The 25,037-nt window shown below is 40.3% G+C and overlaps 4 protein-coding genes and 1 long non-coding RNA gene across 5 annotated transcripts in view; 2 read left to right on the top strand and 3 right to left on the bottom strand.

Annotated features, from left to right (window-relative positions):
• si:ch73-139j3.4 (tetraspanin-19) overlaps nt 1–5,760 on the top strand; it is a 6,183-nt gene extending 423 nt beyond the window's left edge. Inside the window, exons 1-8 of the mRNA XM_051376860.1 lie at nt 1–6; nt 502–580; nt 2,375–2,487; nt 2,859–2,933; nt 3,161–3,259; nt 3,398–3,595; nt 4,956–5,039; nt 5,240–5,760. The exon at nt 1–6 is cut by the window's left edge and continues 423 nt beyond it. Of these exons, the coding sequence (XP_051232820.1) occupies nt 1–6; nt 502–580; nt 2,375–2,487; nt 2,859–2,933; nt 3,161–3,259; nt 3,398–3,595; nt 4,956–5,039; nt 5,240–5,497 (912 nt within the window). The 3' untranslated portion in view covers nt 5,498–5,760. The remainder of the gene's footprint in view (nt 7–501; nt 581–2,374; nt 2,488–2,858; nt 2,934–3,160; nt 3,260–3,397; nt 3,596–4,955; nt 5,040–5,239) is intronic.
• Nucleotides 4,617–20,092, bottom strand: LOC127350369 (uncharacterized). Its single transcript, XR_007880553.1, has 2 exons — nt 19,281–20,092; nt 4,617–4,839 (listed from the first exon to the last, which is right to left on the bottom strand). It is a non-coding gene; the product is annotated as an uncharacterized LOC127350369 (long non-coding RNA).
• LOC127350364 (uncharacterized) lies at nt 5,893–9,609 on the top strand. Its single transcript, XM_051376900.1, has 2 exons — nt 5,893–6,339; nt 6,721–9,609. The coding sequence occupies exon 2, from the start codon at nt 7,013–7,015 to the stop codon at nt 7,727–7,729; it is 717 nt and encodes a 238-aa protein (XP_051232860.1). The 5' UTR covers nt 5,893–6,339; nt 6,721–7,012; the 3' UTR covers nt 7,730–9,609.
• LOC127350359 (free fatty acid receptor 2-like) lies at nt 14,685–17,125 on the bottom strand. Its single transcript, XM_051376885.1, has 2 exons — nt 16,753–17,125; nt 14,685–16,164 (listed from the first exon to the last, which is right to left on the bottom strand). The coding sequence occupies exon 2, from the start codon at nt 16,158–16,160 to the stop codon at nt 15,414–15,416; it is 747 nt and encodes a 248-aa protein (XP_051232845.1). The 5' UTR covers nt 16,161–16,164; nt 16,753–17,125; the 3' UTR covers nt 14,685–15,413.
• A 1,803-nt stretch (nt 20,093–21,895) lies between the features above and the next one.
• Nucleotides 21,896–23,788, bottom strand: LOC127350351 (free fatty acid receptor 2-like). The gene is made up of 2 exons (XM_051376873.1): nt 23,466–23,788; nt 21,896–22,877 (listed from the first exon to the last, which is right to left on the bottom strand). The coding sequence occupies exon 2, from the start codon at nt 22,871–22,873 to the stop codon at nt 21,983–21,985; it is 891 nt and encodes a 296-aa protein (XP_051232833.1). The 5' UTR covers nt 22,874–22,877; nt 23,466–23,788; the 3' UTR covers nt 21,896–21,982.
• Nucleotides 23,789–25,037: the final 1,249 nt, after the last annotated feature.

The following is a 25,037-nucleotide window of genomic DNA, read 5'->3' as shown; positions in this document are numbered from 1 at the left end:
TTCCTGGTGAGTTCAAACGTTTATATTTACCATCTGTCTGAGTGAATCCTGCACTCTGATTGGCTGCTGGGTGTCCATTACTTCCAGATGTAGGACACTGACTAGTTCCAGTGAAACTGTCTGTTCACCGTTCTAAATTAAGCAAATCAAATCTATCAATATGTGATCAATATATCTGACAGCCAGTGGACAGTCACATGGCTAATAGCTAGCTAGTTCAGTTGTTAAACATACTGTCAGATTATATTTACTGTTATTGACTTTTAATCTTGCTTGTGTAACGTTAGCTCTCTGACTGGTAGTGAAGTAGTTAAGTGTACATATATAATATATATAATATATATGTATGTATTTATATATAAAATACTACAGGTATACAGTATTGATGGTTGTTGGGTTTGAATATGTGATAAAAACATACACCACTTCTTGTCCAGCAATGTTTATTAGATTGAACACATTAACTGCAGCTGACCTCTGACCTCTGACCTCTGTCTGCAGGCTCTGGGTCTGAGTGTAGCCGGATGTGCAGTCTGGATCCTGTTTGGCACAGGAAGCCTCCTCACCATCCACCCGTCAGGTGACACTGCTGCTCTTTAGCTTACAGTTATTCAGTTCAATTAAATTTTATTTGTATAGCACCAATTCATAACAGAAGTTATCTCAGGACACTTTTCAAATAGAGCAGGTCTAGACCGAACTCTTTAAAACATTATTTACAGAGACCCAACAGTACCACCATGAGCAAGACCTTGGAGACAAGGGCAAGGAAAAACTGCCTCTTAAAAGGCAGAAACCTAGGACAGATCCTCCGGCTCTAGGTGGGTGGTCGTCTGTCTCGACCAGTTGGGGTGAGAGAGAGAGAGAGAGAGAGAGAGAGAGAGAGAGAGGCAGAGAGAGAGAGAGAGAGCGACAGACAGACAGACAGACAGACAGACAGACAGACAGACAGGTGCACAGCAACAACAGTATTGGCAATGGCAATGTAGCAGGACCATGGCAGGAGACTCCACCAGGATCGATAAGAACCTGCGAGACGAGAAAGCACAAGAACTCCGGGGAAGAAGTGGAGTTAGTAACATGCATTAAAGGGACATGAATGAATGCATAAAGAGAGAGGAAGAGAGGAGCTCAGTGCACCATGGGAAATCCCCCGATAGTCTAGGCCTATAGCAGCATAACTAAGGGATGGTTCAGGACTCACCTGATCCAGCCCTAACTATAAGCTTTATCAAAGAGGAATGTCTTAAGCCTACTCTTGAATGTGGTGAGGGTGTCTGCCTCCCGAACCACAACTGGAAGCTGGTTCCACAGGAGAGGAGCTTGGTAACTGAAGGCTCTGGCTCCTGTTCTACTTTTAAAGACTATAGGAACCACAAGTAGCCCAGCATTCAGAGAACGTAGTGTTCTAGAGGGGTAATAGGGTACTATGAGCTCTTTAAGATATGAAGGGGCCTGACCATGAAGAGCTTTATAGGTGAGGAGGAGGATTTTAAATTCTATTCTACATTTTACAGGGAGCCAGTGCAGAGAAGCTAGTACAGGAGAGATGTGATCTCTTTTTCTAGTTCCTGTCAGTACTCGTGCTGCAGCGTTCTGAATTAATTGGAGCGTTTTAATGGACTTATTGGGGCAACCTGATAATAAAGAGTTGCATTAATCCAGCCTTGAAGTAACAAATGCATGGATTAGTTTTTCTGCATCTGTCTGTGATAGTATGTGTCTAATTTTTCTAATATTACGTGAATGAAAGAAGGCAGTCCTAGAGGTCTGCTTCATGTGGGAATTAAATGACAAATCCTGATCAAAGATAACTCCAAGATTCCTGACAGTGGTGCTAGAGGCCAAGTTAATGCCATCTAGAGTGACTATATCTTTAGACAGTGAGTCTCTAAGGTTTTTGGGGCCAAGAACAAGAATTTCGTTTTTTTCTGAGTTTAACATCAGAAAATTGCAGCTCATCCAGGATTTTATGTCCTTAAGACATGTTTGTAATTTAGATAATTGATTAATTTCATCGGGCTTGATTGATAGATATAACTGCGTATCATCTGCATAACAGTGAAAGTTAATGGAGTGATTCCTAATAATGTTGCCTAAAGGGAGCATATATAAAGTAAATAGTATTGGTCCAAGTACAGAACCTTGTGGAACTCCATGACTAACTGTAGTATTTATTGAAGATTCATCGATCATTATAGCACCAGTATAACATTCACAGATAATGTAGCCTAGCTTAGCACAAAGCCTGGAAGCACAGGTGATCAGATCAGAGTAAGCTGATGTCTGAGTCAGTGGTAACACCGTCCAGAGAATTAATGTGTTAGTATGTAAAGTCCCCAGAAGTGACATAAGTAAACGTGTGTGTGTGCAGATGAGCTGCGCACTGTGGGGGCGGGGCTGTTGCTGATTGGTGGAGTGGTGCTGCTGGTTGCTCTCATTGGATGTTTGGGAGCTGCTGGAGAGAAAAGAATCCTGCTGCTGATGGTGAGTTACAGATGGAAGCACATCAAAATTATTACATTTTAATTATGTATTATTTATTAAAAAGTCAAAAATATGCTAATTATTTTATCTCATAATAATTCGTTTTTATGTTTAAAAAATAAAATGGGTGGTGATAGTTTGACAGCGTCATACAACCTCTGAGCTCGCAGACAGGAAGTGAGGCTGATGCTGCGTTCACGTCATGTGGGACTTTCTGTAATCACCAGTTAATGACTTGTTAATAATTAACTTACAACAGTGAAATAGTGATTTTCTGACATGGAGCTAAAGTGTCCAAACAAAACCTAACAAACATGGACGCCTCACATCTCTCCCTCCCTCATTAACACTGCTCTGCTCTTCCTCCTCAGTACATGGGCTTCCTCATCGTCCTGGTCCTGGGTCAGCTGTTTGTCACACTGTTGCTTCTTGTAAGCAAAGACAAGGTGAGTCTTTTATTTTGGTGGATTTTGCCATCAGACAGATGTTTGTTAAAATATTGTTCACAGGCCTAAAGTTTCTGATTTCACTGCATCTTTTTCTAAAACCCTGTTTTTCTGTATAATTCATTCAAAGGCAACTTGTTCCACAAAACTTAAGGTGTGATGCGTGTCGTGTTTGTAACGTGTGGTTGTGTGTTGGGTTTCTAACGTGTGATGCATGCTGTGATCAGATTGAACGGACTCTGGAGGACACAGTGGATCAGATCATCCTTCAGTACAGAGGAAGCAGTGAGAGTACGGACAGATTCATGGACGACGCACATCGATATGTGAGTCACTCAGCAGAAGGGGTTGCTGGTTTTATTCCCACTGATAAAATGTTACTGCTCATTAATATGTGTGACTCTGTGCTCGATCTCAAACTAAATAGCTGATTGATGTGTTGACGGATTTTGATTGATTAACAGGGCGCGTGCTGTGGCATAAACGGCCCTGCCGATTGGCTGAAGAACTCTTATATCAAGAGTCTGAACCTGACCAATCCAGATGTACTCCCTTGTTCCTGTTTTAGCTCGTATCGTCCCAGCTTTAACTCGCCCTGGTGCTCCGAGCTGCTCAACTTCACTGCCCCAGTGTACGGACGAGGAAACACCTCGTATGAGCAGGTAATACAGTTCTCACACAGAGTACATAGTCACTGTTTATCTATAGAACATCTTATCTTTATTACTTTATTTATCTTGTGTTTATTAGTTTGTTCTGTTTGTGTATGTTCAGTTTGTTGTGTACGTTCTGTTTTTTGTGTTTGTTCTGTTTGTTGTGTACGTTCTGTTTGTTGTGTACGTTTTGTTTGTTGTGTACGTTTTGTTTGTTGTGTACGTTCTGTTTGTTGTGTACGTTTTGTTTGTTGTGTACGTTCTGTTTGTTGTGTACGTTCTGTTTGTTGTGTACGTTTTGTTTGTTGTGTACGTTCTGTTTGTTGTGTACGTTTTGTTTGTTGTGTACGTTCTGTTTGTTGTGTACGTTCTGTTTGTTGTGTACGTTTTGTTTGTTGTGTACGTTCTGTTTGTTGTGTACGTTCTGTCTGTTGTGTATGTTCTGTTTGTGCTCTGCACTGGCTCCCTGTAAAATTTAGAATAGAATTCACCTATAAAGCTCTTCATGGTCAGGCCCCTTCATATCTTAAAGAGCTCATAGTACCCTATTACCCCTCTAGAACACTATGTTCTCTGAATGCTGGGCTACTTGTGGTTCCTATAGTCTCTAAAAGTAGAACAGGAGCCAGAGCCTTCAGTTACCAAGCTCCTCTCCTGTGGAACCAGCTTCCAGTTGTGGTTCGGGAGGCAGACACCCTCACCACATTAAAGAGTAGGCTTAAGACATTCCTCTTTGATAAAGCTTATAGTTAGGGCTGGATCAGGTGAGTCCTGAAACATCCCTTAGTTATGCTGCTATAGGCCTAGACTATCTGGGGATTTCCCATGGTGCACTGTGCTCCTCTCTTCCTCTCTCTTTCTGCACTCATTCATGTCCCATTAATGCATGTTACTAACTTCCTTTCTTCCCCGGAGTTCTTGTGCTTTTCGTCTCGCAGGTTCTCATCGATCATGGTGGAGCCTCCTGCCATGGTCCTACTTGACTGCCATTGCCAATACTGTTGTTGCTGTGCACCTGTCTGTCTCTCTGTCTGTCTGTCTGTCTGTCTGTCTGTCTCTCTGTCTCTCTCTCTCTCTCTCTCTCTCTCACCCCAACTGGTCGAGGCAGACGACCACCCACCTAGAGCCGAAGGATCTGTCCTAGGTTTCTGCCTTTTAACAGGCAGTTTTTCCTTGCCCTTGTCGCCAAGTGCTTGCTCATGGTGGTACTGTTGGGTCTCTGTAAATAATGTTTTAAAGAGTTCGGTCTAGACCTGCTCTATTTGAAAAGTGTCCTGAGATAACTTCTGTTATGAATTGGTGCTATACAAATAAAATTGAATTGAATTTAAATTGAATTGAATTGTATCATGTTTGATGTGTGTTGCAGGGATGTAAAGAGAAGCTCAGTGATTGGCTGCAGGAAAACGTTTTGACGGTCGTTGGCATGGATGTCGGTCTCATGTTAATCCAGGTAATAAAAGCTGTCTTTCTAGGACAGGAACCAGTAGGAACATATACACAAATACATCCTGATGAGCGTTCCTGCTTCCTGTTCTGTCCAACTGTGGCAGTGTCTCTTCTCCATCATGTTTTTAAAACATTAGAATTTGAGCATTCTCTTTCTTCGCCATCAGTTCAGCTGTTGCTGTCCTCTACTCCATTGCTCTCTAGGTCGTTCAGTTTGTCATCATGGTGTACCTGTACCGCGCGTTTGGCAGAAATGCCGCTTTCAAAAGACCTCTGGTTGACCCTGACCACTCCCACCTGGACCACACCCCTGAAGATGAGCTGGACTATGGAGAGCAGAACTACGCTTACATAGAGCCTGATGATGGTTACATAGACCCCATCCACCCAGAACATCACCATGACTACCTAAACCATGTAGACCCCGCCCACCTGGCTTATCACCATGACAACCAACACTGAAATTATGGCACCGGAAGCCAGCCCAGGATAGTTCTTCTAATCTATACTACAAATAATGACAACGTCTGTATTTATATGGTTGTAACTGAAACCCCAGATGTTAAAGGAATTTTAAGATAATGTTTTTATGGAATCTGATTAATCGTTATGTGACGTCTAGAATAAATTAAATATCACATATGATATGTGTATAAAAAAGAAACACAGATTTGAACTAAAACATTTTGTTAAATAAAGCGGTGGTTTGTTGGATTGTTTTATAATTAGTCTGGGATTGATTGTTTTAGAGCCAGTGAGCATGTGATCATGGAGGACCGCCAAAATAAAAAATAAATAACAAAATAAATGAACAAATGTAATTAAATTAGAAAGTAAAAAAGCGGAATTAATGCAAAGGTAAATAAATACTGAAGCAAATTAAAACAGAAATATCCATTTATTCAATTTAATTCAGTTTTATTTGTATAGCGCCAATTCATAACAGAAGTTATCTCAGGACACTTTTCAAATAGAGCAGGTCTAGACCGAACTCTTTAAAACATTAATTACAGAGACCCAACAGTACCACCATGAGCAAGACCTTGGCGACAGCGGCAAGGAAAAACTGCCTTTTAAGAGGCAGAAACCTAGGACAGTCCCCGACTCTAGGTGGGTGGTCGTCTGCCTCAACCAGATGTGGTGAGAGAGAGAGAGAGAGAGAGAGAGAGAGACAGAGAGACAGACAGTTGGGGAGTTTAAAGGCATTCACTCACAGCATGGTAAGAGGAAGCAATGTGACAGAAATGATTGGAGAGACTGGACTGCAGGACTAAAGCTTGTTTCAATCAATGAAGAAGGAGCCGGTGAGCTTTCATTTAGTTCATTTAGGTTAAAATGTGATGTATTAAAAAGTCATGTGATTTAAACGCAAGTTTAAATGTGATATATGTAATATATGGGTTAAGAAGTTAAGAAATGTGGTGTACTTAAAGTTTTCAAGCTAAAAGTAATTAGATAAATGTGATTTATGTGTATCTAAAAGCTGTAAAAGCTGCTAAAGATCATTACGTAAAATCATCATTGAACAGTGCTTTAAAATTTATTAAATTTAGTTTGGGTACTTTAAATGTTGATTTCCTACTTATTTTTTAGATTAATTTCTAGTAGGTAAAAAATTCAGTATTTGAGTTTGGATTATGGTGATTCATTATGGTTTCTACATTTTCTTAATGTTTGTATTTAAGGTTTTTCATCTGCTATTGGCCTCGGCAACCTTCAAATAAAAGAAAGAAAATAAAGAAAGCTGAATCTTGGTCACTGAGTGACTTCCAGTTATAATCTTCCAAAGCAAGATGCCTTTTCAAGTGGGGGTAACTGCATGTCAAACCTCTCAAAAGTGAGGGCAACTTGACAGTGAAAAACCACTGCTGTGAAGACTAGAGCAGAGAATCCTGAACAGCAACTGGCCAGGCCTGGAAGTCCAGAGGCCTGGTAACACACTGAACTTCACCTTACTCAATCCTGCTGGAAAAGAAGATGGCTGACTCAAAGTTACAGGAGCAGTTTAAAGCCAATAGGAGATCTGTGAAGCGACAATTTTCCATACTGGCCAACAACGTTGTCCGGATGCACGCCATAATGGCTGAAGAGGAACTCATAGACAGTTTCAAAAAGCTCATAATAGAGGCCAACAAAGTCATGGAAGCCAATGATGATGTGGAGGCTCAGTACCTTGCAGAGGCAGAGCTGGATGCAGATCCTGAAGTAGTTCTTGGGTTGAGCGAGCAGCAAAAGGCCAATATTGGGAAAACTGCAAGTGAGTGTGAGATGAAGCTGAAAGAGCTGAAGGACCTCATCCAAAAGACACTCTGGGACAACTTTGGAGAGGAGGAACTGATGATGGTGGTAAAGGCTGCAGAGGAGAAGGTCGAGAGTGTGACGTCCTTTGAACCTGGCGGAAATAAAGAGGCCTTTGACTTCATGTTCGACTACATGGAAAGACCGGTTAAGAGGGCAAAAGAGCTGCACACACAGTGGAAGTGTTGGGCCCCTCCTGCTGAGCAGACAGACTTCCAGCTGCGTGAACGAGGGCTTGAGCAGAGCATTCCCAAGTTAATGTCAAGGAAAGCAGAGTTTATTCAAGCAAAAGCTGAAGACACCGAAAGAGTTGGGAGCGGAGCTTCCATCAGCTACCCGTCATCAGCTATTAGACTGAAGCCAACCTCCCTCCCCAAGTTTACTGGCATCAGGTGAGACTTTTTATCGCTGGAAAAGAGACTTGGAGGCCCTTCAGAGGCAAGGAGAACCCACTGGGTCAAAAGAAGTCAAAGTTCCAGCTTCTTGACAGTTTGGATGAAAAAATAATGAGAAATCTTCGATTGATGACCTACAAAACAGCAGACGACATCTTTCAGGTCCTGGAGAACTGGTTTGGAAACCAAACTGCGATTGCTATAGAAATAGTTGCGGAGCTCTAGAGACTTCCAGTTGTCAAAGGTCGCCAGCCCAGGAAAACTGTTGAGCTCATCCAAGCTGTTGAGAAAGCCCTTGAAGACCCGAGTGACCTTGGTGATACTGGCGCCTTAAAGAACCCTGTGGTGACAAAGTCATTTGAAAGCAAGCTTTCTGATGCACTGAAGAGTGACTTCTCTATGCATCTATGAGCAGCTGGACCAATTGAGGGATGAAGAGCCGCCAAGGAAGGAAATCCGACCTGAGCAAAGGCAAGCCAGAACCAGAGCCTTGAACAGAGTCAAGTAGCCATCTTTTAGGGTGTGTCGTCTGTGGGGACATCAAGCATAAGAAAAGGTTGTACTTCTGCAAAAAGTTCCATGTGCTTAAGCTCAGAGAAGAAGGATGCAGTGCAAAAACTGGGAGCCTGCTGGAAATGTCTGGATGTCCATGATGATGATAATCTCTGCAAAACTTAATTCCTGTGCAAAGATCCACAGTGTGAGGACAAGAGAGCCACAGACCACCATTACTATCTGTGTCCTAATGCTGAAGCATCCAGAGGCAGTACGGCCCAGAGGAAGAGCAAAGGCAGCACAGTGGGAGGTGGCAACAAGAGGAATTACACCGAGGCACAGGAACAATTCTTCAGAAAGCTCTCACCTGAATTAGCCCAACAATGCCGGGACACATTCTGCAACACAGTGTTGAGGACTTCCATGTCGCAAAGCGTCACTCAAGTCTTCTAGCAGAGAGCGGCCTGGCAGGGTGGCCTGTCATCATGATGCTTTTGGAGGTAACAGCCAATGCTGGGCAGAAAATTAGGACACTGATCGACCTAGCTTCTGACACTAATTATATCACCCATGAGGCAGCAGGTCAGCTCAGTCTCAGAAGTGAAGACATCACGCTTGTCGTCCATGGTGTAGGAGGCATGAAAATCTTTGTCAAAACAAAGAGGTACCTCCTGAAGATCCGTATCACTACCTCAGGAGGCACTTTCAACTCCCACCAGCTGGTTTGCTACGGCCTAGACAGCATCGCATCCGCAGACATCCCCAGACATGTGTCAGCCAAAAAACTGCAAGAGTTCTTCCTAGGCGTCCCGCTCAGTGACCTGGTTAGCCCAAGAGAAATCCACCTCCTTGTAAGTCACAAGGAGGGTTGGCTGGCTCCGCAGAAAATCCGCTCAGTGGGGGACCTCGTGCTGTGGGACGGACCAATGGGAAAGACAGTTGCTGGCACCCATCCTGAGCTGTTTGAGAAGGTCACTGTAGCAGCCCACACGTCGAGAACGCACTTTGCGAGGTTGCTGCTGCGAGATATGAAGAACACACCTGCATAGTCCCCATTCATTCTCCACAGAGCCAGCAAGCTCCAATTGCTGTCCAACCTCAGCAATCCAGTTGTGCAGCTACTACTGCCAACTTCCTCAAGTGGTGGAAATGGGACAGCATTGCTGCTGGCTGCATCCCAGGATATGGGGGCTGTCGGTCTAGGGGTATGATTCTTGCTTTGGGTGTGAGAGGTCCTGGGTTCAAATCCCAGACAAGCCCCCATTTTGTCACAACCTGGCTCAAAAGAGTGTGACAAAGAGGGAGACCACACAGTCTGGGAGTTAACAGAATTTAATTAAGTAAATAACAAAATAATAAATACAGTTTAATATGTCTATCAGTAAATCAGTATGTCTGCAATGTCTGTGTGAGTGAAGGGTGAGGTGTAGATGTATGAATGTAAAACCCAGAACAGAAACAAAAACCAGTAGTTCAGTCAGCAGGCCAAGGGAAGAGAGTGAGAAAGCCTTCCAGGTTTGACTTATAGCCTCCTGAGCCCAGCCTGCTCAGGTGAGCTACATCAGAGAGTAATCTCAGCTCCACCCCTTACTTCCTGAAACAAAGAGCAAACAATCCAAGCAAGAGGAACAGAATAAGGCCATCCCTAGGGCCGTCACACTGTGTAAACTGTCAGCCAGGCGGCAAAGAAATGATCCACGCTGAAGAAAGGTAGCTGGAGGTGGTAAAGAGTGGCCTCACATATGTAGCTGCTGATGACCACAGTGAGAGGCCTCACTGGCACGCCAAGTACCACTGGGTAGAACATCCAGCCAAAGACCAAGAGTGCATTTGCATAGGTTTTTGCTTTGGCAACTACTTTCTCCAGAATCTTAGAGAGGAAGGGGAGGTTAGAAATCGGTCTATAGTTGGCTAAAACCCCTGGGTCAAGAGTGGGCTTTTTAAGAAGGGGTTTAATTACAGCTACTTTAAAGGACTGTGGTAAATATCCTGATAATAAAGAAAGATTAATCATATCCAGTAAAGAAGTGCCAATTAAGGGAACGACTTCTTTAAGCAGCCTAGTTGGGATCGGGTCTAATAGACAGGTTGATGGCTTCGATGAAGAAATGATTGAAGTTAACTGATGAAGATCGATAGCAGAAAAACAGTCTAAATATATATCTGAGTTTACATTAGTTAAAGTTCCTGAACTTGGAGAGCCACTGATAACTGTTGATGGCAGTTGGTGATTAATTTTCTCTCTAATAGTAATAATTTTATTATAGAAGAAGCTCATGAAGTCATTGCTACTTAAGTTTATGGGGATATGTGGCTCAATAGAGCTGTGACTCTCTGTCAGCCTGGCTACAGTGCTGAAGAGGAACCTAGGGTTATTCTTATTTTCTTCTATTAGTGCTGAGTAATAGGCTCCTCTGGCATTACGGAGGGCCTTTCTATAAGTTTTAAGATTATCTTGCCAATTTGAGCGATATTCTGATAATTTGGAAGAGTGCCATTTCCTTTCAGATTTCCTTGTTTTTTGCTTTAACTGGCGGGTTTGGTGGTTGTACCACGGTGCTAGTTTCCTATGTTTTTTAATAATTTCCTTTTTATAGGAGCAATAGAGTCTAATGTTGATCGTAGTGAGCCTGCAGCACTATCAACAAGATTATCAATTTCAGAGGGACTAAAGTCATTATAGGACTCTGTTAAATTCAGACATGGCATTGAATTAAACACTGATGGAATCTCCTCCTTAAATTTAGCTACAGCACTGTCAGATAGACATCTGCTGTAGGAAGTTTTGCCTAATGGCTTATAATCTAATAATGGAAATTCAAAAGTTATTAAATAATGGTCAGATAGGAAAGGATTATGTGGGAAGACTATTAAATGTTCAATATCAATGCCATATGATAGAACAAGGTCAAGAGTGTGATTAAAACAATGAGTTGGTTTATTTACACTCTGACAGAAGCCAATTGAGTCTATTAATGATATAAATGCGTTACTAAGGCTGTCATTGTCAACATCCACATGAATATTAAAATCACCTACAATAATTACTTTATCTGATTTAAGGACTAAACTTGATAGAAACTCTGAGAATTCAGATATAAAATCAGAGTACGGTCCAGGAGCGCGGTACACTATAACAAATAGAACTGGCTGCAGTGTTTTCCAGTTTGGGTGAGAAAGACTAAGAACAAGGCTTTCAAATGAATTATAATTTAGTTTAGGTTTAGGGTCCATTAAAACGCTCGAATCATATATGGCTGCTACTCCACCTCCTCGGCCTGTGCCTCGGGGAATGTGAGTATTAATATGACTGGGGGGGGTGGATTCATTTAGGCTAACATACTCCTCGTGGGACAACCAGGTCTCAGTAAGACAAAGTAAATCAATATCATAATCTGATATTAATTAATTCACTAAAACAGCTTTAGAGGACAGATACCTGATATTTAACAGCCCACATTTCATTCTTTTATTTTGTGCTACTGAGGAGTTGGTTTTAATTTTTATTAGGTTTTTATGTTTAATTCCTCTTGTTTTTATTACTTTAAATAATTTAGGTGGTCGGGGGACAGACACAGTCTCTATGGGGTTTTGGGTGGGTAAGATGAGAAAGTTAGCTTCTGATAACTAATGAACAGGGAATATAAAACAGGTCTGAACAACCACATAATTTGTAAATGCCAGTTACATAAATGTAAACCACAAGATAGCCACACCACGAAAACACAATAATGATAATTAGTAGATAATAGTCTGTCACAAGACAATAACTAAATTATAAATGTTTGTGGAGTTACAGGTTTATTTAAACCATCTTTTTTTTTGTGTATCTGATCAAAGACATTACTGATTAGGTTTCACTTTGCAATCTTGTACATATTGTTAATATCTCTGTTGTGTTTGCAGCCGTCCCAGAATGGATAACGTTAGTTACAAAAATGGCTTTTCATGACTCCAATCCCAGAACAATTCCAAAACAAATGAGCAACAATCAGCTCTCGACCAAACACCAGATGTGGAATTTCCATAGAAAGAAAGGATCTGCAATGTCTGATATAATATGTTTGATAAGTTAAACATATTTACTTACCTGGAAGTAGATGTTTTCCAAAATGCTAAGGCTTGAACAACAACTAAATCTCTCTGTGCCTTTAAGTAAAGACACCTCGTTTATAACTTGTAAGTTCAAAGATGAGCTGATTTAAAATGTAATACGCCGGAATCATTTTCAATTCACTCTATCCATTCTATACAAAGCAACAAGCACACAGCAGCTGGTGAATATTAACTAAAATACAAAACTGAAGCTAATGTTGACTTTTATATTGGATATGTTAATAAAGGACCTCCTCCCACTAGATCTCTGCTGGAATAAACCCGGAACATTATAATTAGGGACCGAGCCAGTATCCACTGGGAGGTCCCTATTGTTTTTGCTAAAGTTATTATTGGGGACCGAGCCAGTATCCACTGGGAGGTCCTTATTGTTTTTTTCTCGATTTCTTCTTATTAGGAAGATTGATTGAACAAATCTAGCTGAAATTTGGTCAGAAGACCCTTAAAATGTTGACAATGACATCTACACTTAAAAAACATTGCTGATTAAAAGTTGTGATTTGTGACGATAAGTTGAAGGGCGTGTCCGTGGCGTGGCGTCAAAGTTGGCCATTTTGATGTGTGTTCATGTTCAGCATTTTAGTAAAATGGGTTAACATGCTAAAATCTACTAATTACCATTAAACACAAAGTACAGCTGATGGGAATGTTATTAGTTTTGCTAATTGGACAAATTACAATCAATCAAAAAACAGGGGTTCACTAAACTTAGTAGAGTTCATCCTAATGGGGACATACAGGTTTGAACCAAATGTCATGGCAATACATCCAATTCCTAACTATAACCAGTGTCAACCTCATGGTGACGCTAGAGGAAAAGTCAGGGTCGTTGGGATATATGTCTAGGAAACATTTCTGTTGAGATATGCTGAGATATTGAGAACTGACCAGCTGTCATACAGACACTACTGATACTGCAAAATGTGAGCATTTCACTTTATTATTGAAAGTCATGATTCTGAAGATCTATCTCTAGATTATCAGACCTCCTCATAACCTTTATTTGAACTTTCTGAACTTCCTCCTTGGTTATTTATTTCTGTGTCATGATGGGAAAGTTTGAAACAAAGTGATACAGAATACACAGTAACGCTGTCAAACAGATTGAGAAATACATTTGGAAATAACTCAGTATAACTCACTAGTTCAGTTCTGAAATGGCATGGGAACATGCATTAAAATAATAAAAATGAAAATATTGCAAGAAACAGGACCTCAAAATTGTAAACACTGTACTGGAGTAAATACACTTCCCTATGCATCATGACCAGATGATGACAACTTACTGTGAAACTTCCCTTCATAACATAAGACGTACCTTTATGGATTCCCGTAGGAGATGTATATACACTATATGCAATATGCAGTAAAATGGTGCAAAATATTTTGAACAGCGTTTTGAAAATCTAAACTAAACTGTACATGTTCAAACTTAAATATATATCTTCGCTTTTAGTGCTGACTGCCTTCAGACAGCATAAGTGTTAATCCTTTTTGCTGTGAGTCCAGAAGTGCATTGGAACTATTTACAAGTTCAAGGACTAAAGTTAGAATAGAATGAAAATGAGTTTATGTTTAAGAGGTTAGGAGAAATATTATAATTCCCAGTGAGTTTTCAAATGACATTGTTGATTTTGGTATGAAACCATTCATATCCATATATGAAAGGTTTATACTTTGTATTTATCTACCTGCACATATCTTTACAGTAGGTTTTCTTCCTTGTTTTACTCCTCCTCAGCCTACTGGAATGCCACTCGTGCCTTCATGATCCTCTCTGCCATGTCATGCTTTGCTGGCATCATTGCAGGAATCCTCTCCTTAGCCCACTTCTCGGCTTTTGAGAGATTCAACCGCTCATTTTCTGCTGGGATAATGTTCTTTGTTTCAAGTGAGTCATGGAATACGGGAACAATAAAAATAAAATTTAAAAAAAGTTCACCAGGCCTGCCATCGAAATTGTAAATGTGATGACCTTACTATTTCAGACGTTGATTTTAATATACTCTGCCCATCACACCAGCTCTCTTTGTTCTGCTTGCAATGGCCATTTACAGCAGGGTGACTGTAAACTTCCTGGGAAAGCGCTTTGGTGATTGGCGCTTCTCTTGGTCCTACATACTAGGCTGGGTGGCACTGCTCATGACCTTCTTTGCAGGTTCGTTGAAATAAAGGAGTGCAGTAGAGTTCAGTGTAAATACTCTGTTTTACGATAGTAAAAAGATTCAATATAAAATATATATAAAATTATCGTAAATTGAAGGAAACGAAGGAACGTTAATATATTACTCTGTCAATTCTTGAAAAAGAAATCAGAAAATTACAAATACAATGCTGTCAAGCTCTTATTTTTCACGATTTTCTTTTATTACACTTATTCCTAAAGTTGCAACTCTTTATTATGAGTTAGTACAGTCTCATCAGCTTTGCATTCATAAAAATGTTCACTTTATATTTACACATCAATAAAATGTATATAAACAAGATAACAAGAAATAGAAAGGAAAAGACATTTGTCTTGCCATCAAAAAACAAGTAGCTGTGCAATAGTAATTGTGCCATTATCTTGTACTTTACATATCTGTGTCCTATATAAATGGTTTTTGTGGTAAATAAACGGCATTGTTCCAGTCAGAAAGTGAGGAACATCTGATGAAAATAAAACATGTTTTCAAAGTAGAACTGTACTTATATCAGTACTCGGTTTTGGCAAGTACCAAAATGTAAGTACGTGTACTTGTATTGATCTGAAAAAAGTGGTATCTCTGCATTCCTTCTAGATATGAGACATTATCTTATAAACAAACTGAATTGTTAAAACAGTCTGTACAGCATTACACATTCTGATAACATCTGTACTACTAATATACAGTGCAAGACTTATATTGAATCTAGATATGGACATATTGTATTGAAAGTGTAATTTGCTCTCAGCCAGAGCTTGTTGCCTGTCTTTGTACTCCTGAAACAGCAATTTTACGCTTCCTGACAAGTGACCTTTCACTAGTGGAAAAGTAGAAGATGATAGGATCAATACAGGTGTTGAAGGTGCTAAGTAGCAGGGTGTAGTACCTCTATCTTGGGCTCTCACCCTGGATGTAACCCACTAAATGAGACACATTGTATGGCAGCACACAAATGAGAAACACAGCTAGAGTCCCCGCGGCCATGCCAATGGCCTTCTGCTTCTGCATCCGCGATATCCTAGGTCCACTGTGCAGGATCAAGATGCAGCGCATGTAGCAGTAAACACAAATGAGAAGAGGTATAAGGCAGAGCACAATGAAAAGCTCCAAACGTACTTTGAGGAGGATGTCCAACTGCTTTGTTGTGAAGTTCTCATAGCACACGGTGGCATTGTTGCTGGACAAGGAGGGGTGGTGCTGGGTAATGAAAGTAATGCTGCAGTGTGCAGTTGAGATCAGCCAAATAACAGCACTGATAACTATTGCATACACAGGTTTCTTCAGCTGATGATAGGCGATAGGAAAAGCTACCCCGATGTAGCGAACCACACTGACTGCCATCAGCATCAAGGAGCTGGTGTAGACTGTGGAGAAGAAGGTGAAGGAGGTGATGGAGCACACATAATTGGGCAAATTCCATTTCATGCCTGACACTGCCTCATACATCTTGAGAGGGAGGATGATCAAAAAGAGCAGGTCAGAGACAATCAGGTTGAGTAGCAGGATGTCTGTTGGTTGTGGCTTGGAGTGGATTTTAACACTGAAGGCATAGAGAGCCAGGAGGTTCGCTGGCAGGCCTATCAGGAAGGAAATAATGTAAACTGAGAGAATAACCTCACTCCTCACCACCGCCATGATCCTAAACCAAAGGAACAGTAACAGAAACAGGTGGTTAAATATTACAGACAATCAATGACAATGGGGTTAAATCACACCACGTCAGTATGCATGATGTGGTCCAGATAAGAAAGTTAGCTTCTGATAACTAATGAACAGGGAATATAAAACAGGTTTGAGCAACCACATCATTTGTAAGTGCCAGTTACGTAAATGTAAACCACAAGATAGCCACACCACGAAAACACAATAATGATAATTAGTAGATAATAGTCTGTCACAAGACAATAACTAAATTATAAATGTTTGTGGAGTTACAGGTTTATTTAAACCATCTTTTTTTTGTGTATCTGGTCAAAGACATTACTGATTAGGTTTCACTTTGCAATCTTGTACATATTGTTAATATCTCTGTTGTGTTTGCAGCCGTCCCAGAATGGATAACGTTAGTTACAAAAATGGCTTTTCATGACTCCAATCCCAGAACAATTCCAAAACAAATGAGCAACAATCAGCTCTCGACCAAACACCAGATGTGGAATTTCCATAGAAAGAAAGGATCTGCAATGTCTGATATAATATGTTTGATAAGTTAAACATATTTACTTACCTGGAAGTAGATGTTTTCCAAAATGCTAAGGCTTGAACAACAACTAATTCTCTCTGTGCCTTTAAGTAAAGACACCTCGTTTATAACTTGTGAGTTTAAAGATGAGCTGATTTAAAATGTAATACGCCGGAATCATTTTCAATTCACTCTATCCATTCTATACAAAGCAACAAGCACACAGCAGCTGGTTAATATTAACTAAAATACAAAATTGAAGTTAATGTTGACTTTTATATTGGATATGTTAATAAAGGACCTCCTCCCACTAGATCTCTGCTGGAATAAACCCGGAACATTATAATTAGGGACTGAGCCAGTATCCACTGGGAGGTCCCTATTGTTTTTGCTCGATTTCTTATTATTAGGGACTGAGCCAGTATCCACTGGGAGGTCCCTATTATTTTTGCTAAAGTTATTATTAGGGACCGAGTCAGTATCCACTGGGAGGTCCCTATTGTTTTTGCTCGATTTCTTATTATTATTAGGGACCGAGCCAGTATCCACTGGGAGGTCCCTATTGTTTTTGCTCGATTTCTTATTATTAGGGACTGAGCCAGCGACTGCTGGAGGTCCCTATTGTATTTTCTAAGAATTATTATTATTATTATTTGCTGCCCATGCGACCGCATATTTGGCGGCCGCAACGTGCTCGAATGATCATGGAAATTTGTACAAAATTCAATTGTTCAAGAACTCGACGTACGTACCGGTTACACATGTGTATCATGATAAGAGAAGCAGAAAAGCCTCTTGGACCCATACCTCAAACCCAACAGGAAGTCGGCCATTTTGGATTTTGTGGTCATTTTTTGCTACTTTTGCCGTTGCATAGCATGCAGGAAATTTATCGGATTGTCTCCCCACTTGGACACAGCCATCTAAAAACCTTCATTATTCTAAGTTGTGCTATTTATGTTATCCCGTCGTACACTGTGGATGTGGCGTGGCGTCCCGTGGCGTCCAATTTCGATCCTTCGCCATGAAAACAGAAAGTTGTCATAACTTCCACGTACATGATCCGACTGCAATGAAACTTCACATGTTCGATAAGAGTCCCTCCCTGAACCCGTCTATGTGATAATATTCAGTAATAGTGAGAGCGCTACCTAGTGGCAACAGGAAGTATCACGTTTTATACTTTCATGTTCTACTCTTAGCAGGATGATCAGATCCAGCTGAAATTTACTTATAAAATGCAAAACACATTGTTGATGATATGTGTTGAATGTGGTGAGTGGGCGTGTCTGTGGCGTGGTATCAAATTCTGATGTACCGCCACAAAACATGAGTTTGCTTTAACTTGAGTGTACATTGTCCAATCGGCTCCAAACTTCATTTGTCTGATTCTTGTTCTTGGCCCCAAAAACCTTAGAGACTCATTGTCTAAAGATATAGTCACTCTAGATGGCATTAACTTGGCCTCTAGCACCACTGTCAGGAATCTTGGAGTTATCTTTGATCAGGATTTGTCATTTAACTCCCACATAAAGCAGACCTCTAGGACTGCCTTCTTTCATTCACGTAATATTAGAAAAATTAGACACATACTATCACAGACAGATGCAGAAAAACTAATCCATGCATTTGTTACTTCAAGGCTGGATTACTGCAACTCTTTATTATCAGGTTGCCCCAATAAGTCCATTAAAACGCTCCAATTAATTCAGAACGCTGCAGCACGAGTACTGACAGGAACTAGAAAAAGAGATCACATCTCTCCTGTTCTAGCTTCTCTGCATTGGCTCCCTGTAAAATGTAGAATAGAATTTAAAATCCTCCTCCTCACCTATAAAGCTCTTCATGGTCAGGCCCCTTCATATCTTAAAGAGCTCATAGTACCCTATTACCCCACTAGAACACTACGTTCTCTGAATGCTGGGCTACTTGTGGTTCCTATAGTCTCTAAAAGTAGAACAGGAGCCAGAGCCTTCAGTTACCAAGCTCCTCTCCTGTGGAACCAGCTTCCAGTTGTGGTTCGGGAGGCAGACACCCTCACCACATTAAAGAGTAGGCTTAAGACATTCCTCTTTGATAAAGCTTATAGTTAGGGCTGGATCAGGTGAGTCCTGAACCATCCCTTAGTTATGCTGCTATAGGCCTAGACTATCGGGGGATTTCCCATGGTGCACTGAGCTACTCTCTTCCTCTCTCTTTCTGCACTCATTCATGTCCCTTTAATGCATGTTACTAACTCCACTTCTTCCCTGGAGTTCTTGTGCTTTCTCATCTCGCAGGTTCTCATGGATCCTGGTGGAGCCTCCTGCCATGGTCCTGCTTGACTGCCATTGCCAATACTGTTGTTGCTGTGCACCTGTCTGTCTGTCTGTCGCTCTCTCTCTCTCTCTCTCTCTCTCTCTCTCTCTACCCCAACTGGTCGAGACAGACGACCACCCACCTAGAGCCGGAGGATCTGTCCTAGGTTTCTGCCTTTTAACAGGCAGTTTTTCCTTGCCCTTGTCACCAAGGTCTTGCTCATGGTGGTACTGTTGGGTCTCTGTAAATAATGTTATAAAGAGTTCGGTCTAGACCTGCTCTATTTGAAAAGTGTCCTGAGATAACTTCTGTTATGAATTGGCGCTATACAAATAAAATTGAATTGAATTGAATTGAATTGATAAGAGTCCCGCCCTGAACACATCTATGTGAAAAAATTAACTTATAGTGAGAGCACCACCTAGTGGTCGAATTTATTACACTTTAATGTATTTCTCCCAGCAGATTGAACAAATCTAGCTGAAATTTGGTCAGAAGACCCTTAAAATGTTGACAATGACATCTACACTTAAAAAACATTGCTGATTAAAAGTTGTGATTTGTGACTATAAGTTGAAGGGCGTGTCCGTGGCGTGGCGTCAAAGTTGGCCATTTTGATGTGTGTTCATGTTCAGCATTTTAGTAAAATGGGTTAACATGCTAAAATCTACTAATTACCATTAAACACAAAGTACAGCTGATGGGAATGTTATTAGTTTTGCTAATTGGACAAATTACGATCAATCAAAAAACAGGGGTTCACTAAACTTAGTAGAGTTCATCCTAATGGGGACATACAGGTTTGAACCAAATGTCATGGCAATACATCCAATTCCTAACTATAACCAGTGTCAACCTCATGGTGACGCTAGAGGAAAAGTCAGGGTCGTTGGGATATATGTCTAGGAAACATTTCTGTTGAGATATGCTGAGATATTGAGAACTGACCAGCTGTCATACAGACACTACTGATACTGCAAAATGTGAGCATTTCACTTTATTATTGAAAGTCATGATTCTGAAGATCTATCTCTAGATTATCAGACCTCCTCATAACCTTTATTTGAACTTTCTGAACTTCCTCCTTGGTTATTTATTTCTGTGTCATGATGGGAAAGTTTGAAACAAAGTGATACAGAATACACAGTAACGCTGTCAAACAGATTGAGAAATACATTTGGAAATAACTCAGTATAACTCACTAGTTCAGTTCTGAAATGGCATGGGAAAATGCATTAAAATAATAAAAATGAAAATATTGCAAGAAACAGGACCTCAAAATTGTAAACACTGTACTGGAGTAAATACACTTCCCTATGCATCATGACCAGATGATGACAACTTACTGTGAAACTTCCCTTCATAACATAAGACGTACCTTTATGGATTCCCCGTAGGAGATGTATATACACTATATGCAATATGCAGTAAAATGGTGCAAAATATTTTGAACAGCGTTTTGAAAATCTAAACTAAACTGTACATGTTCAAACTTAAATATATATCTTCGCTTTTAGTGCTGACTGCCTTCAGACAGCATAAGTGTTAATCCTTTTTGCTGTGAGTCCAGAAGTGCATTGGAACTATTTACAAGTTCAAGGACTAAAGTTAGAATAGAATGAAAATGAGTTTATGTTTAAGAGGTTAGGAGAAATATTATAATTCCCAGTGAGTTTTCAAATGACATTGTTGATTTTGGTATGAAACCATTCATATCCATATATGAAAGGTTTATACTTTGTATTTATCTACCTGCACATATCTTTACAGTAGGTTTTCTTCCTTGTTTTACTCCTCCTCAGCCTACTGGAATGCCACTCGTGCCTTCATGATCCTCTCTGCCATGTCATGCTTTGCTGGCATCATTGCAGGAATCCTCTCCTTAGCCCACTTCTCGGCTTTTGAGAGATTCAACCGCTCATTTTCTGCTGGGATAATGTTCTTTGTTTCAAGTGAGTCATGGAATACGGGAACAATAAAAATAAATGCCATCGATGCCATCGAAATTGTAAATGTGATGACCTTACTATTTCAGACGTTGATTTTAATATACTCTGCCCATCACACCAGCTCTCTTTGTTCTGCTTGCAATGGCCATTTACAGCAGGGTGACTGTAAACTTCCTGGGAAAGCGCTTTGGTGATTGGCGCTTCTCTTGGTCCTACATACTAGGCTGGGTGGCACTGCTCATGACCTTCTTTGCAGGTTCGTTGAAATAAAGGAGTGCAGTAGAGTTCAGTGTAAATACTCTGTTTTACGATAGTAAAAAGATTCAATATAAAATATATATAAAATTATCGTAAATTGAAGGAAACGAAGGAACGTTAATATATTACTCTGTCAATTCTTGAAAAAGAAATCAGAAAATTACAAATACAATGCTGTCAAGCTCTTATTTTTCACGATTTTCTTTTATTACACTTATTCCTAAAGTTGCAACTCTTTATTATGAGTTAGTACAGTCTCATCAGCTTTGCATTCATAAAAATGTTCACTTTATATTTACACATCAATAAAATGTATATAAACAAGATAACAAGAAATAGAAAGGAAAAGACATTTGTCTTGCCATCAAAAAACAAGTAGCTGTGCAATAGTAATTGTGCCATTATCTTGTACTTTACATATCTGTGTCCTATATAAATGGTTTTTGTGGTAAATAAACGGCATTGTTCCAGTCAGAAAGTGAGGAACATCTGATGAAAATAAAACATGTTTTCAAAGTAGAACTGTACTTATATCAGTACTCGGTTTTGGCAAGTACCAAAATGTAAGTACGTGTACTTGTATTGATCTGAAAAAAGTGGTATCTCTGCATTCCTTCTAGATATGAGACATTATCTTATAAACAAACTGAATTGTTAAAACAGTCTGTACAGCATTACACATTCTGATAACATCTGTACTACTAATATACAGTGCAAGACTTATATTGAATCTAGATATGGACATATTGTATTGAAAGTGTATTTTGCTCTCAGCCAGAGCTTGTTGCCTGTCTTTGTACTCCTGAAACAGCGATTTTACGCTTCCTGACAAGTGACCTTTCACTAGTGGAAAAGTAGAAGATGATAGGATCAATACAGGTGTTGAAGGTGCTAAGTAGCAGGGTGTAGTACCTCCATCTTGGGCTCTCACCCTGGATGTAACCCACTAAATGAGACACATTGTATGGCAGCACACAAATGAGAAACACAGCTAGAGTCCCCGCGGCCATGCCAATGGCCTTCTGCTTCTGCATCCGCGATATCCTAGGTCCACTGTGCAGGATCAAGATGCAGCGCATGTAGCAGTAAACACAAATGAGAAGAGGTATAAGGCAGAGCACAATGAAAAGCTCCAAACGTACTTTGAGGAGGATGTCCAACTGCTTTGTTGTGAAGTTCTCATAGCACACGGTGGCATTGTTGCTGGACAAGGAGGGGTGGTGCTGGGTAATGAAAGTAATGCTGCAGTGTGCAGTTGAGATCAGCCAAATAACAGCACTGATAACTATTGCATACACAGGTTTCTTCAGCTGATGATAGGCGATAGGAAAAGCTACCCCGATGTAGCGAACCACACTGACTGCCATCAGCATCAAGGAGCTGGTGTAGACTGTGGAGAAGAAGGTGAAGGAGGTGATGGAGCACACATAATTGGGCAAATTCCATTTCATGCCTGACACTGCCTCATACATCTTGAGAGGGAGGATGATCAAAAAGAGCAGGTCAGAGACAATCAGGTTGAGTAGCAGGATGTCTGTTGGTTGTGGCTTGGAGTGGATTTTAACACTGAAGGCATAGAGAGCCAGGAGGTTCGCTGGCAGGCCTATCAGGAAGGAAATAATGTAAACTGAGAGAATAACCTCACTCCTCACCACCGCCATGATCCTAAACCAAAGGAACAGTAACAGAAACAGGTGGTTAAATATTACAGACAATCAATGACAATGGGGTTAAATCACACCACGTCAGTATGCATGATGTGGTCCAGATAAGAAAGTTAGCTTCTGATAACTAATGAACGGGGAATATAAAACAGGTTTGAACAACCACATCATTTGTAAGTGCCAGTTACGTAAATGTAAACCACAAGATAGCCACACCACGAAAACACAATAATGATAATTAGTAGATAATAGTCTGTCACAAGACAATAACTAAATTATAAATGTTTGTGGAGTTACAGGTTTATTTAAACCATCTTTTTTTTGTGTATCTGGTCAAAGACATTACTGATTAGGTTTCACTTTGCAATCTTGTACATATTGTTAATATCTCTGTTGTGTTTGCAGCCGTCCCAGAATGGATAACGTTAGTTACAAAAATGGCTTTTCATGACTCCAATCCCAGAACAATTCCAAAACAAATGAGCAACAATCAGCTCTCGACCAAACACCAGATGTGGAATTTCCATAGAAAGAAAGGATCTGCAATGTCTGATATAATATGTTTGATAAGTTAAACATATTTACTTACCTGGAAGTAGATGTTTTCCAAAATGCTAAGGCTTGAACAACAACTAATTCTCTCTGTGCCTTTAAGTAAAGACACCTCGTTTATAACTTGTGAGTTTAAAGATGAGCTGATTTAAAATGTAATACGCCGGAATCATTTTCAATTCACTCTATCCATTCTATACAAAGCAACAAGCACACAGCAGCTGGTGAATATTAACTAAAATACAAAATTGAAGTTAATGTTGACTTTTATATTGGATATGTTAATAAAGGACCTCCTCCCACTAGATCTCTGCTGGAATAAACCCGGAACATTATAATTAGGGACTGAGCCAGTATCCACTGGGAGGTCCCTATTGTTTTTGCTAAAGTTATTATTGGGGACCGAGCCAGTATCCACTGGGAGGTCCTTATTGTTTTTGCTCGATTTCTTCTTATTATTAGGGACCAAGCCAGTATCCACTGGGAGGTCCCTATTGTTTTTGCTCGATTTCTTATTGTTATGGACCGAGCCAGCGACCGCTGGAGGCCCCTCTTGTAATTGCTAAAGCTATATTATTTGTAGAAAACTTTGACTGCTAATTTGCCCCCCTGAACATATATGAAAGTGCAATTTTATTTGGCAAAGTGGTGAAACTAAATCCCGCATCGTTTGTCTCACATTCAAAAACATTACATCGACGCGTTCAGTGAATAGAGCTGCATCTCCCCATATAGGTCACGCCCACTCCTGCATAGAAGTCCATAAACTAGGTTTTCGTGTTCCATCCATGCACTTTTGTCCGATTCGCATGAAACTTGTCACAAAGCATCTGGAGACCGCCCTGGCAAAAAAAGTAATTTAAAGTATTTTGATATTTAAAAAAATAAGCATGTTATAATATTAGCACTTCCTGTAGATTATGGTCAAAACAGGAAGTGAAGCATTTCTCCACATTGGTATGTCCAATTGACACCAGGCTTGGGTCCATAGTTCCACATATTCCTTAGGAATCGTGCACAATTTCAGGTCATCGTTTATCTCATCTTTATGATGAAGAAGTTTATATCTCCACATCGGCATGTGTGATTAAAACGAAACTTGGTACAATGGTCTCCCATGCCTCCCTGAGGCTCGCTAAAAAAGATGTCAACAATCCATCTCTAGGTGGCGCTCTGGTGGCAGTTTAAATAACAAAGTGGTACTGTGTGTAGACCATAATAGTTATGAATATGAAATTCACAGGGCATGTGTAGACTGGTGCCTGTAGCTCACATACCAAAAATCGTGTTGTCATGTTTGTAGCGCCCCCTAAAATATTTCAACAAAGCACCCTGTTTCACCGATATGTATGAAACTTGGTAGGCACGTGTAACACACCAAGACATACAGAAAAGCCTCTTGGACCTATACCTAAAACCCTACAGGAAGTCAGCCATTTTTATTTTTATTTTCACTTTCGGTGAATTTTTCGCCTCGTATTTGAACAAACTCCTCATAGGGGACTTATCGGTTCTACTTCAAAATTCTCTGGCAGAGATAAGAGGACAAACAAACAAAGCGAAGTGCAGTTGTTCCTCCTGATGACCTTCTGGCTCGTTGTGTCCTCTC

Source organism: Dicentrarchus labrax, unplaced genomic scaffold (genome assembly GCF_905237075.1).
Source record: "Dicentrarchus labrax unplaced genomic scaffold, dlabrax2021, whole genome shotgun sequence".
NCBI lineage: Eukaryota > Metazoa > Chordata > Actinopteri > Moronidae > Dicentrarchus > Dicentrarchus labrax.
This window is presented reverse-complemented; position numbering and strand designations above follow the sequence as displayed.

Coding starts and splice junctions, on each gene's coding strand:
- LOC127350351 (XM_051376873.1), bottom strand. CDS start 22,873: ATGGCGGTGGTGAGGAGTGAGGTTATTCTCTCAGTTTACATTATTTCC.
- LOC127350364 (XM_051376900.1), top strand. CDS start 7,013: ATGGCTGACTCAAAGTTACAGGAGCAGTTTAAAGCCAATAGGAGATCT.
- LOC127350359 (XM_051376885.1), bottom strand. CDS start 16,160: ATGGCGGTGGTGAGGAGTGAGGTTATTCTCTCAGTTTACATTATTTCC.